This window comes from Ostrinia furnacalis, unplaced genomic scaffold (genome assembly GCF_004193835.3).
Source record: "Ostrinia furnacalis isolate ACB-3 unplaced genomic scaffold, ASM419383v2 OfSCF6613, whole genome shotgun sequence".
Classification (NCBI taxonomy): domain Eukaryota; kingdom Metazoa; phylum Arthropoda; class Insecta; order Lepidoptera; family Crambidae; genus Ostrinia; species Ostrinia furnacalis.
In genome coordinates, this window is record NW_021136852.1 from 74,770 (window position 1) to 86,808 (window position 12,039).

A 12,039-nucleotide genomic window follows, 5' to 3' on the forward strand; every position below is an offset into this window, starting at 1 on the left:
GACGTGTGAAACAAACATAAAGTTACTTTTTTTGGAACGCGGATGTCCTGCTTTTAAAGGTAGGTGTACATTTCCATATTATAACATTCCGAACTTCCGAAGCGTGTCCTGGAACTAGGTACTTAGGTATACCTAGTCGACTTCATAATTTATTGGCAGTGCCAATGTTTTAAAATACTGTAGCGTTTTAACGATTATACCTACAAAAGATCTGAGTATTGTCTGCGCTACTGCGCTACAATATTTTGAAATCTTGATTATGTATTTGTATTTATGAACTCGACTGTATGTATCTATTTCTAATTTTATAAGGCGTTGTCACAAACAATTAGTTACACATAGATGGATGCCGTAATACTCGTTGAAAACATTGGAACTTAGGAAGAAATTTCTTTATAGCGACAAGACCGCCTAAATTGTGATGTCTCTTTTGTGTATTTCTTTATTTTCTTGTTTTGTGTAGGTAATCTATTATATAAAAGAAAGTCGTGTTAGTTACTCCACTTATAACTCAAGAACGGCTGAACCGATTTAGCTGAAAATTGTCAGGGAGGTAGTTTAGAGCCAGGAGAAGGACATAGGATACTTTTTATCCCGTTATTTATTGCCATTAAGGCGGAACAAAGTTCGCTGGGTCAGCTAGTTTTTGATAAAGTGTGTTCTACTGTATCTAACTGCATCTCTCTTTATCTCTAGCCGCAACCACAAGGCCGAATTCTCCTCCGTAACCTCATAGTAAGTACTCGTACAAAATGAAATGTAGATAGGTACGAGTTTCACCCCACACGTAGTAACTAGTACTTAGATACCTAAGGGTCCATTTCACTTTGGACTCCAGGCGACATTTGGTGTCCTTTCATCACCCATGCATGGTTAAGATCACCTATAGCTCTAGGTGATCATAGTGGAATCCTATACCTAATCTATGACGTAGCTCTGTGAATAAGCATTTAAACTAAGAACCGAGTGTTGACCCTTGAGGGAGACGTGTAATTAAATGTCAATTGTACTCCACCGTTGACGCCTTCGTGCTCTCGATCCAGAGGTCCTGGGTTCAATTCACACAGAAAACTTACGGTTAAGGTACTACGGTGATTATTACCTACCTAAGTTTTCTACTAAACTACTTTCATCATCATTGCCAATACCTTGATTACTTAGGCTGACTTGCACCACCTAACTTTAACCGTGACTATAATGATAACTGTATTTTGTATGGACTTTGACAGATTTTAGACGTTTGTTAAAGTCTAAGTAAGATGGTGCAACCCAGCCTTAATACGATAAATAGGTAAATTACCTATTAATCGCTGAGTTATGAAACAAAAAAATAATTGGTTAAGAAGCATATGAGGGATTCGAACCCGCAAACACGTGGCTCTAATTAGCTAGCGCCATAAAGAAAACTTTAGTTAATATGTTTGTTGGCGACATTACCAATTAGTGAAGTATTAGGTAAACGGGTCAAATAAAAGTACGCTATGTGAAAAAGTATGATTTTATTTAATTAATAAATTCTATGTTAGACAATTCCTAGGTGACTAACTTCAAGCACCTTACCTACTCAACGCTTATTTCTATAATTGCACTCCTTTCGTTCTTTACAATTGAAAAAAACTAAACAAATACACTGTTACATAGACTACTAATTATTTGTCATGATGTTAGGTATATTTTCAGTTGTTATGATCCCATGTGTTAATAATGATACAACTCACGTTTTTCATAATAACCACATAGAGATGTTATGTTATGTTCAATTGATGAATTTGGAGCACCTTTTCAGGCAACTTTGGCTATAACACGCACGTCGCACACAGACTCTGAAAGGTCTTAAATTTATCATTGTTAAAGCGAGATAAAAACACCATGATAGGTCAAAAGACTATTTCCTAATATCATTAATTTTGAGTTGTGACACTTTCAGCGTCCACGTGCGATGAATTTTCTGATTGAAAGTTGAATTATTGAAATCCTAGATTATTCCAGTTTTATTTTATTACCATTTACATTTTAGTATGTACTTCTTACATCCCATAATAATTCGAAATTACTTGTCTGTAATTTTATAGGGTAAACAATAATAAGTACCTACCTACTTACAATAAATTGAGCATACATTATACGTATTCGTCTACGAGTAAGTATACTATGTACATAACATTAATTACAATTTATTGTCATAGTGTATAATAAGTACGCATTTTAACTTAAAAAGTTGGTTCCGTATAATAACTGGCTATTACACTTTCCAATCTCACAAAGCTACATGAATAATATGACTTAACTAATATTTTTATGTTATAAATTTGTACCTAATAGTAAACCTTAGGTCTACATGTAAGATTACAATAAATTAATCCGTGATGAAATAAATATAGGGTGTTTAATAAATTAAGAATTTAAAATTAATACAACTAAATTAATAATTGACTGAAAGGAAGTATTGTAACTAACTTAATTAAGTTCAGAAAAATCACTTATTTTAATACTAAATTAGTAGATGTCATCGGAATAATTTTGAGCATTATTTATTATCTTTTAGTTCGATTAAAGCTTACTAGAGCAATTAAAATTAATTAAATCATGAGTGGCTGTGACAAATTAATTACATTCAAGCAAATTAATGACTGATCATCTATTTTAGTTACTTTATTAATTGGTAAAAGACCTACACTTTTAGTTTAAAATTGCTGTATACCCTTTACATGTCGTATAAAATAGTAAGTTACCTATTCACTTAATTAAAAAAAGAATCCAACTTATTTTTACAATGATTTTACATAGAAGAGTATTATGGTAATTCTGGATTAATAAATAAAATTATACATAATAAAAAAACTGACAAAATTATAAAAAAAACAAATCGTGATTACATAATTAGAAAATCCCAAATCTTTCAGCCACGGTTAATGAAAGTTATTTAAACAGTCAATTTAAATAACTTTCAAAATCAAATAAATACCATGAACATAATTAATATGCATCGCAAACAATTTAGTTAACGAACGACCTGTGTGCTTACCATGAGTTTACGTTACGTGTGCTCGCTAGCGACTGCGTAAAAAAATGACATTAATTGTATGACATATTGTGCAGCGCCCCTAGCGGCTACTTTCAAGAAACAAAATCTCCATGGAGATTTTTGACGTTTTCGCTAGCGAGCACACCTAACGTAAACTCATGGTAGGTACACTGAACTTTCATTTCTTTTGATGATTGAATTCGTGAAATACACTTTCCCTGTTTGATCGCGAAATGTAAGTAAATATAATTAATGTAATAAATACATAACCGGCAAGATACATCCTGGTTCCAAGGTTCGTTTCAAATCCTAATTACATGAGCTCGATACGAGCCAGTCAAGCGTGTCCAGCAGTGGTGGTCACCACCTGAAGCCTAAGGGTAGAAGTTTTGAAGGGCATCGGAGTATATGGAGTTGTATGTGTCCCTAAGAACGTACACACTGTCTCCTGGCTTTCCATTGAAGACGTACTGGCCTTTGAGGTTCGTGATCTTGGAGTTTGAAGGCGCTGGCTTAGGCTTTGGCTTGTTATAAGAAGGCATGTTGTAGTTGGGACGTGACTGCGATGGCATCATGGGCTGTGCTCCATAGCCGAAAGGATCAACGGGCTGCATTTGAGGTACTTGCTGGTAACCCGCTCCACCGTTCCATTGATACACGCCTGTGGGCTTGCCGTTGGAGATGAAGTCGAGGGGCAGGTTGATGAACGGGTCCTGAGGACCTACTCCTTGAGGGATCATGGGAGGCATTGGCGGGCCAAGAGTGGGGGGCTGCGATACGTAGCCTAGACCAGGGACAAACATGTACGGTGTAGGGGGAAGTCTGATGTAGAAAATTGGCGAGTTATCATACTGGAGTGAGTTAAGGTTGTCGTTAGGATAACCGTCTCCATTGCCGTTCTTCTTCTTGTTTTGCTGCCTGCGTCTGTTAGGGATGGTTCTAGACAAGTCATCGTCGTCAAAATGGTCGTCATTGACGGAGAAAGTGACGTCATCATCGTCATCGTCTGAGTAGTCCAAGCCTGAGGATAAGAATGAGGGGAAATATCCGAAGAGGTTGAGCGCTTTGTTTTTCCTGTTCGAAGGGGTTGGCCCTTCCGTGGACCCCTCTTCCTTGAAATCTTCTTGTATTTTGCTTTGCCTAGTATTTTCTTCGTCTACATCTGCAGCTCGGGATCTTCTTGAATTGGGTGCGCTATGACTGAGCATCACCAGGCACAGGAGGATCGATGAGCAGAGCAGTGTGCTTGGGGTCTTCATGTTGTGTTGTTTCTGGAAAGAAGAAATGTGAATGTTTAGAGTGGATTAACAACAAGAAACTTTATGATACCGCCTGGTTTGGGCCTGCACAGATTTCGACTGGAAAAAAAAACATACAAACGAATGTTAAACAAAAATTGGTTTTGGCGTGAAACATATTTTTTCATTTCAGTGATATTAGTTTGAAATCACTTTTTCATTACATTAAAAAGTAACATATTATGTTTAATAAGCGTAAAAACAATACACAAAAATAATTGCAGCAACTGTCCTTCAACATGATAAAAAGACGAATCCAACATGTTTATTAACAAGTCCAGTACTACTGTTTATTCAATATTGTTAATATTTAATAGCTTTGCAAAAGCAAGTATTGTATAATTGTTCAGCTTGAGTAATTACACTAAATAATTTTACAAACTGGTTGAAGTCATTGAAATATTTTTAGGGTCCCACCTCTCAATAGAAAAACCTTTTTGAACGTCTTACTTTTACTATTTTATTACATTCGATAAGCTACCCATATCACAAGCGAGATGGCGCTAGCCAGGGGCTAGATGGCGCTGTGTGAAATTGTCCAAAGATATTTCTTTATTTCATAATTATCTTTGGTTTATAATAAATCATTACGTCTTGTAAACTCCTTATTACCTCTATTAGCTTTCTATAATCTAGCTCAATCATCATGAGCACTGTGTAAACAGACATAGGTTTATTCATCTAAACTTTTACTAAACGATTGATTTAAAATTATTTACGTGTAAGTATAATAATATTAGCATCATAATCATACACATAGGTGCATAACAGTTTTCAAAATAGCATTATTAAATAAGGCATTATATGGTATGGAATTTCATTTAGCATAGCAATACGGATCTTTGCCTTTTTTGTACGGCGCCTGCAATTTCATAAGATAAGTAATGTTGGAAATAACAGATTCACTCTTGCTAAAGTTATGTTCATGTTTTATTGAGATATTCCGAGATATCGATGTCGCAGGCAAATTGTATGATTCCGCATTTTACAAACGGCGTCGTCAATTTACAAACGCTCGCTGTTCTATGAAATGCCGAAGGCAAATTGGCAACTCGTTCAATTGATAAAATTTCGACTATGATTGTTGCAATAGGGTGACCATCATAAAACACACGTTGGACAAATCAGACATAATTTCAGAAATCAGGTAGGTATCTATTCAAGTAAGACAAACCTAAAATACTTGCTACTCCTAAAGTAATTAAAATATTTTCGTAACAAAAACAACACTAGAATAATTTAAACTATTGACGTACCTATAGGTAGGTACATAATAATATGACATTAAATAAGTTTCGATAGTCAGTCCTTTAGATAAGTCTTATATTTTAATTATACCAAGAAGAAGTCTAGAAGACATAACACAATATTTTTTATACCAATATATTCCGCAGCAGTCCTCCGAGCACCAGATTCCATTGTCACCTTAGCGTGTTTTACGTGCCGGATAACCTCAAAAACTATTTTATTTTTCCATAGCTTTTTCACTGCTCCTATTTGTGAATCGTAAAATTTACTTAACTCACTAAGTATAATAAATGTCTTTTTTTGTGAAAAGTCCTTTGAATACGTAGAATTTGCACTGTTTTCTGTATCACAAAACCACTATCCGACGCCATTTTTCTTGTTTTGATTAGCAGCGCCTCGCGTGGTGAGAAAAAGAACTAAATACTTCAATTTGCCGCGGCATTTTGTAAACAGCGATTGAATTGGCTATCAAATGTTTTGGCACATTATAAAGTGCCAAGGCAATTTACATTTTGCCTTCGGCATTTCATAGAACAGCGAGCGTTTGTGAATTGACGACGCCGTTTGTAAAATGCGGAATCATACAATTTGCCTGCGACATCGACATGACGATATATTATTATTGACAGTACAAATGAATAGTGATGTACCAAGTACCTAAAGTCATGTCAACACCATTTTTTTCTTATTGATCGAATGATAGCTAGCTTTCTTTTGATAATAATTGTGCCTGGATTATCGATTTGCCATCGATGTTCATGCGTCGCTAGACATACGCCCGTATTCACAAACATTACTATGAGGTCTCACAGTGTGCGTGGACTCACAGAGTGACACGAACCAATCACAGAGCTCTATTCAACGCGTGCGTACGATGTGCTGCTTTACTTAAGCAAGCATCGTTTGTGAATACGGGCGTTAATTTATTTGGAAACTAATTGCGTTTTAAAGTAGGTTTGAATGAACGATTAGGTACTCGTTTTATTATATTAGATTAGTATTTACATACAATAATGTATTTTATCATAATTGCTAGCTTTCCCGGGTGTTGTCATTCAACGTTATCTAGACTAATATAACGTATCACTTGAGTACCTATCAATTGAACTGACACACCAGCCTGGCTATGAAGACGGCAATACCTACCTGTCGATGTATCGACTGACAGAGAAAAATAATAATAGCCTCTGACTTAAAAAAAATCGTAGTAGGTACGTACCTATTCGAGAAAACGCTCCCTTTTCGGGAACCCAGAAGCTTCCTTCCTTTACCTAGATTTGGAACATCTCTCTATACAAGAATAGCGGCCGCCCACGACTTAGTGTGGTCCATGGACCCCATTTTATCCCCTTAGGGGTTGAATTTTGCAAAATCCCGTCTTAGTGAGCACCTACGTTCTAAAAGGATTTTAGAAAATTTTAGTCCTAGCACAGTTTTTGAGATTTCGTGATGAGTGAGTCAGTCAGTGACCTTTCGCTTTTATATAGATAGAGATATCATCAAGTAACTGAACATCTTACAATTACTAATTTCAAACAAAAACATATACGTAAAGCTTCTCTCTTTCTCTAGATAAACATGAACAAAACACGTGGGTTAGTTACAAAATAACTATACTGTAAATAAACTACAACCCACTTAGTCCTTCCAACTGTGTCGATGTTAATAATTTAATGACAGACATGAAATATGCGTAATTACAGATATAGTTTACAAATATTTCCAGCCCAATTAAAAAACGCGAACATTCTGTACGACTCTACCTTTGAAAAATTAACTGGTGAACTTTAAAACGCGGGCAGTTATAACCAAGCTTTAATAATACAGGGTGTTAACAATTGGGTGTCATTCTTTTACTTGGAACACAAATTAAAACACGAAGTGCTAATTATGTACCTATTTTTTGCATTTTTCATATTTAGTAAGGTAAGAATGAAACACTACATTGTAATATCAAATGTTGCCAAGGCGAGACCACTCATGGTTTGTATCGTGAAAAAGTTGACAGATCTCATGAAGAACCAAGCTTCTAACTCTACTTGCCCTACTTCATAAACTGCTATCGCCTTAATCAAAAATGTGGCAAAGCCATTTCGCTATCATCAGTTCACATGTGTAGATGTGAAATCGCCATCAATCACTTTAAAGTTCTCGTAGAAAAATTTGAAACCATGGTTCAAAGCCGCTTTGTTCTTGTGATGCTTGTCTTATACACCCTGTATAAGTGAGTACAGTGAGTAGCAATATTTTTAAAGATCAGAGTCACAATTAAGTTCCTTTAGCGCCACTCGTTAGTTCGATACTGCGCATTCTGAGCAATTACATACGAAATATTGTCGGAGCAGTTGGAGTAATGAACAATATAATCAGAGGTTATTATGGTCAACGTTTATTTATTCGTATAATAATCTGTACGCTTATAAAAATGTTTGTATCATACCAAAAGGACATCGTTGATTGGATCTCTGACGTCACTTTTATTTGAAGTTAACCATGCATGCCTAATCTTCTGGATTATTACAAGCTTTTTTATTTGAAATATCAATTCTCAGCGGAACGCAATTTTTCGAAGTCTTTCTTTAACCCTTTCAGACCTGAATTATTTTTTTTCACCCGATCAATTTAGTAAAGGACATCATCCACGTTTCATACATTTTTGGTCCAAAATCAAAAGTGCCGGCCAACAAAAAAAAGTGCTGTATTCTGACAGAATACGTCTGCCTTAGCATTTGTTACTATGGCACCAAAGCCGTAGCTCCACTGTGCGTCGAGTATTTGAGATCTAAAAGTCATCGAGGTTATTATGGTCAACGTTTATTTATTCGTATAATAATCTGTACGCTTATAAAAAATGTTTGTATCATACCAAAAGGACATCGTTGATTGGATCTCTGACGTCACTTTTATTTGAAGTTAACCATGCATGCCTAACACTAGAGTGCTCGCGCCCCTAAATACTCCTAGAGTGCTCGCGCGGGTGACATATGTCCCCCATTATGATATGGGTTTATTTTTGCTAATCTTATTTAATACAAGTAAAACAATTTATAATATTAAACATCAACTATATTTCTTACTAAATAATTTAAAAAAGTGAGAAATTCTTTTATGAACTCTTATTATAAACCAAAAGAAATACTTCAATATTTTTCCAATATTTTCGAGTCGAAGAGACCAAAGTAGTTTAAATAGTCGTTTGACCCGTTATTTTGGCAAAAATATCACCTAATTAGAAAGTTAATCAATAGATTGATCTTATTCTGTGATATTTTGATCACAACTCGGGCACGATATGATTTGATGATCTGGACAAAAACGCCTATTCCACTTGTTACATTTGCTTACGAGTGCTTCGATTTCTTGCTCTTGTGCAAAAAACACATCGTCCTTTGCCACAATACTGGCAAGCTTTGTGCTAGTTGGTGTTCTCGCAAGCCCAGAAGAATCCTGGTTTTTAATTTTATAGTCCTAGGTGAATTATTACTACATTGCATACAATCTAAAACAACTACTTTCTTGCATCAGTTTATGCTTATAAAACAATATAATTATTGTAAATGTTTAAAAAATGGTTAAATATTATATCCTTGAGCTTACATGAAAGTAAACTTGATTTTAAACCGCGACGCTAGGGGATCAAACAATTCCTCGAGTGCTCGCGCGGGGGACATGCGTCACCCAAACACTTTAAATGTTTTCTGCACTCACGTTGATGCGTCTAGCAAAATGGCGTTACTACTAAAATGTGCGACAATACATGCTCGAAGAATACCTGAGATGGCAGTACTGTAGCTCGATACCTTGAAAAAATATTTACAAATTTTACACCCTGGGTGACATATGTCACCCGCGCGAGCACTCTAGTGTTAATCTTCTGGATTATTACAAGCTTTTTTATTTGAAATATCAATTCTCAGCGGAACGCAATTTTTCGAAGTCTTTCTTTAATATAGCAAACTTTTTTGATTATTTAAATGTAAGGTTGATAAAAGTCTTTGTCCTTTTTCACATTATTTTATAAAATAGCGAAGGATTTAGTCAACAAATGTAGGGTACGTTTAAGTAAATTTTTAAGTACACAACTCAAGTAGGTAATTATGGAGGGTCATTATGTATAATAATAACTTATTTAGTTCTGCTTGCATTTTTTTCAGTAAAAATGTGTTAAATTACAACAATGGAGTCGATTTCAGAGAAACAGATACAGATTGCACGCAATGGCTCCAATTCCAAGATTATAATTAGCACGTTAACTATATAAGCTTATTAAAATAATATTACTATACAGGGTGTTAATAAACTATCAGAACAGTTAATGTAAAAATGTAATTTTATGCAAAATTCTAGAACAAAAATGTATAACATAATTTATAACCGATACCTACATAATTCAGTCAAGCAAGTATGAATATTTTAATAGTTTTTAAAAGTTCTCGGATGTTAAGAGTCGATTTTAAACAGTACACTTCCCATGTTTTAGCTCGTAACTACGAAAAAATGAAAACTTTTAAGCAACTGTGATCTAAGTATATTATTATGGAAAGCGACTCAAAATCAATCGATAGCTATTTACGTAAGTAGGTACTATGATCTGTTGGCGACTGAACAACTCTAAGGCTGGGTTGCACCATCTTAATTTAAATGTCATACCAAAAATCTGGCAAACTACATACTAAAAACACCGGTTACCGTTACAGTTACGGTCAAAGTTAGGTGGTGCAACTTAGCCTAAGGTTGGGTTGCACCATCTTACCTTAACTTTGACAAACGTCAAAAATCTGTCAAACTCCATACAAAAAACACCGGTTATTGTCATAGTTACGGTCAAAAATCTATCAAACTTCACAATAATCCTCAATAAAAAGCACATTGTTACGGTTAAAATAAGGTGGTGCAACTCAGTCTAAGCAAAAGTGTTGCTGCTGATGCTGTAATGAATACCTTGCATGCTATATTTGTCATTCTGCCGACAGATACAAACTGACACACACTATCACTTCACAGTATCATGTTACGCACCTGCTGCTGTTGATAGTTCGATTGATCGTGGTAAATAATGTTTACACATCATTTTTAAGTTACTAGGTATGTATTTCTGTTGTAAATAACTATTGATTCTTTGGGTACTAATTAGGTACTTTTGATTGACACAAAATTAAAGATACTCATGTTAAAGATTTTCAGGTATTTTGGACCGAAAACAAAACCTATTGATTTTTTACCAAAGAGCATCTCTACTAAGTGACCACTGCCCGCGGTTTTACTGAGTTTTGAGTTTTCAGGTTTTCCGGTAATTTTTTTTAACCTTCCTCGGATGTTACTGAATATTTTAAAAAATCGACAGCTTAATAATTAAGGTTCACTGGACCTCAAGTTTTGAACTTGACAACATTTATAGCGAATAATTTTTATTTATGTAGATTGAAATGCAAAACTTGCAAATCTTGCAATAACTATTCAAAGTAAAGATATAGCAACTTGATTGAACTACAAGATTACATCTGAGATATCGCTTATCTGGCTTACTACTGAATCACTTACATTTTTCGTGTAAACCTTGATCGATAACGTTGTTCTTACATAATTGGCTAGTGGTTTGCTTACTGGACCAATATTAGCTTCAGTTGCAAGGTTGAAACCAACTAGGGGCAATGATGGACCCACAGACAAGATTATCATCATCATAAACATTGATTTATTTAAAACTTGCATGCACTTAACACTGTACATAAGGCGGACTTAAAATCATTTCGCCACAGGACGTCCACTGCTGAACATAGGCCTCCCCCAATGATTTCCACGTCGGATCATAGATATTTCCAATGTGTATGGGTATTGTTGTAGTCGCCATAGTAAAAGCTCTGCTAAGGCTGGGTTGCACCATCTTATTTAACTTTAACAAACGTCAAAAGTCTGTCAAACTTCATACACAGAACATTGGTTAAGGTTATAGTCGAGCTTAAAATAAGGTGGAGCAACTCAGTCTCAATTTTGGGCTAATAAAGGTGATAATTGGAATAATTTAGTATTTGATATACCTACTCTTCTTGGAATACCTGATAGAAATGATACTATTATAAGGACTTTCTTGATTAAGGTCTTTAGTTATCTTAATTTTTCCAGCATTTTATCCTCGACAAGTTCTTAGTATTTAAAGTCTTATCTTATTTGTTGAACATTTAATTAAACTAGCATAGTATCAAATAGGCCCTTTTCTCTCCTCATTTTAAAATAAAGTACCTACTTAATGACTTGATCATTACAGAAACTCACGTTAACCATTAAGTGTAACCTGTAATTGATTTTAAAATGATATTAGCTGATAAATGCGCTGACGCAGAATGTCAGCGATCAATTTGCGCTTGCTTTCTGCAGCTTTCAGCCTTAGCAGGCATTTAGAGCTGAATATATTATGTGTAATCAAGCAAATAAGGGTTAAGGAACGACCTTGCGCGTACGCGTCCTTGC

At 35.1% G+C, this 12,039-nt stretch overlaps 1 protein-coding gene across 2 annotated transcripts in view; it reads right to left on the reverse strand.

Annotated features, from left to right (window-relative positions):
• Nucleotides 1–1,587: 1,587 nt before the first annotated feature.
• Nucleotides 1,588–12,039, reverse strand: part of LOC114362557 (uncharacterized) — a 67,835-nt gene continuing 57,383 nt past the window's right edge. For both annotated transcript variants that reach the window (XM_028318005.1, XM_028318004.1), the window contains exons 4-5: nucleotides 3,197–4,296; nucleotides 1,588–3,013 (exon numbers count right to left, since the gene is read on the reverse strand). In XM_028318005.1, coding sequence (XP_028173806.1) covers nucleotides 3,400–4,284 — 885 coding nt within the window. In that variant the 5' untranslated portion in view covers nucleotides 4,285–4,296 and the 3' untranslated portion in view covers nucleotides 1,588–3,013; nucleotides 3,197–3,399. The remainder of the gene's footprint in view (nucleotides 3,014–3,196; nucleotides 4,297–12,039) is intronic.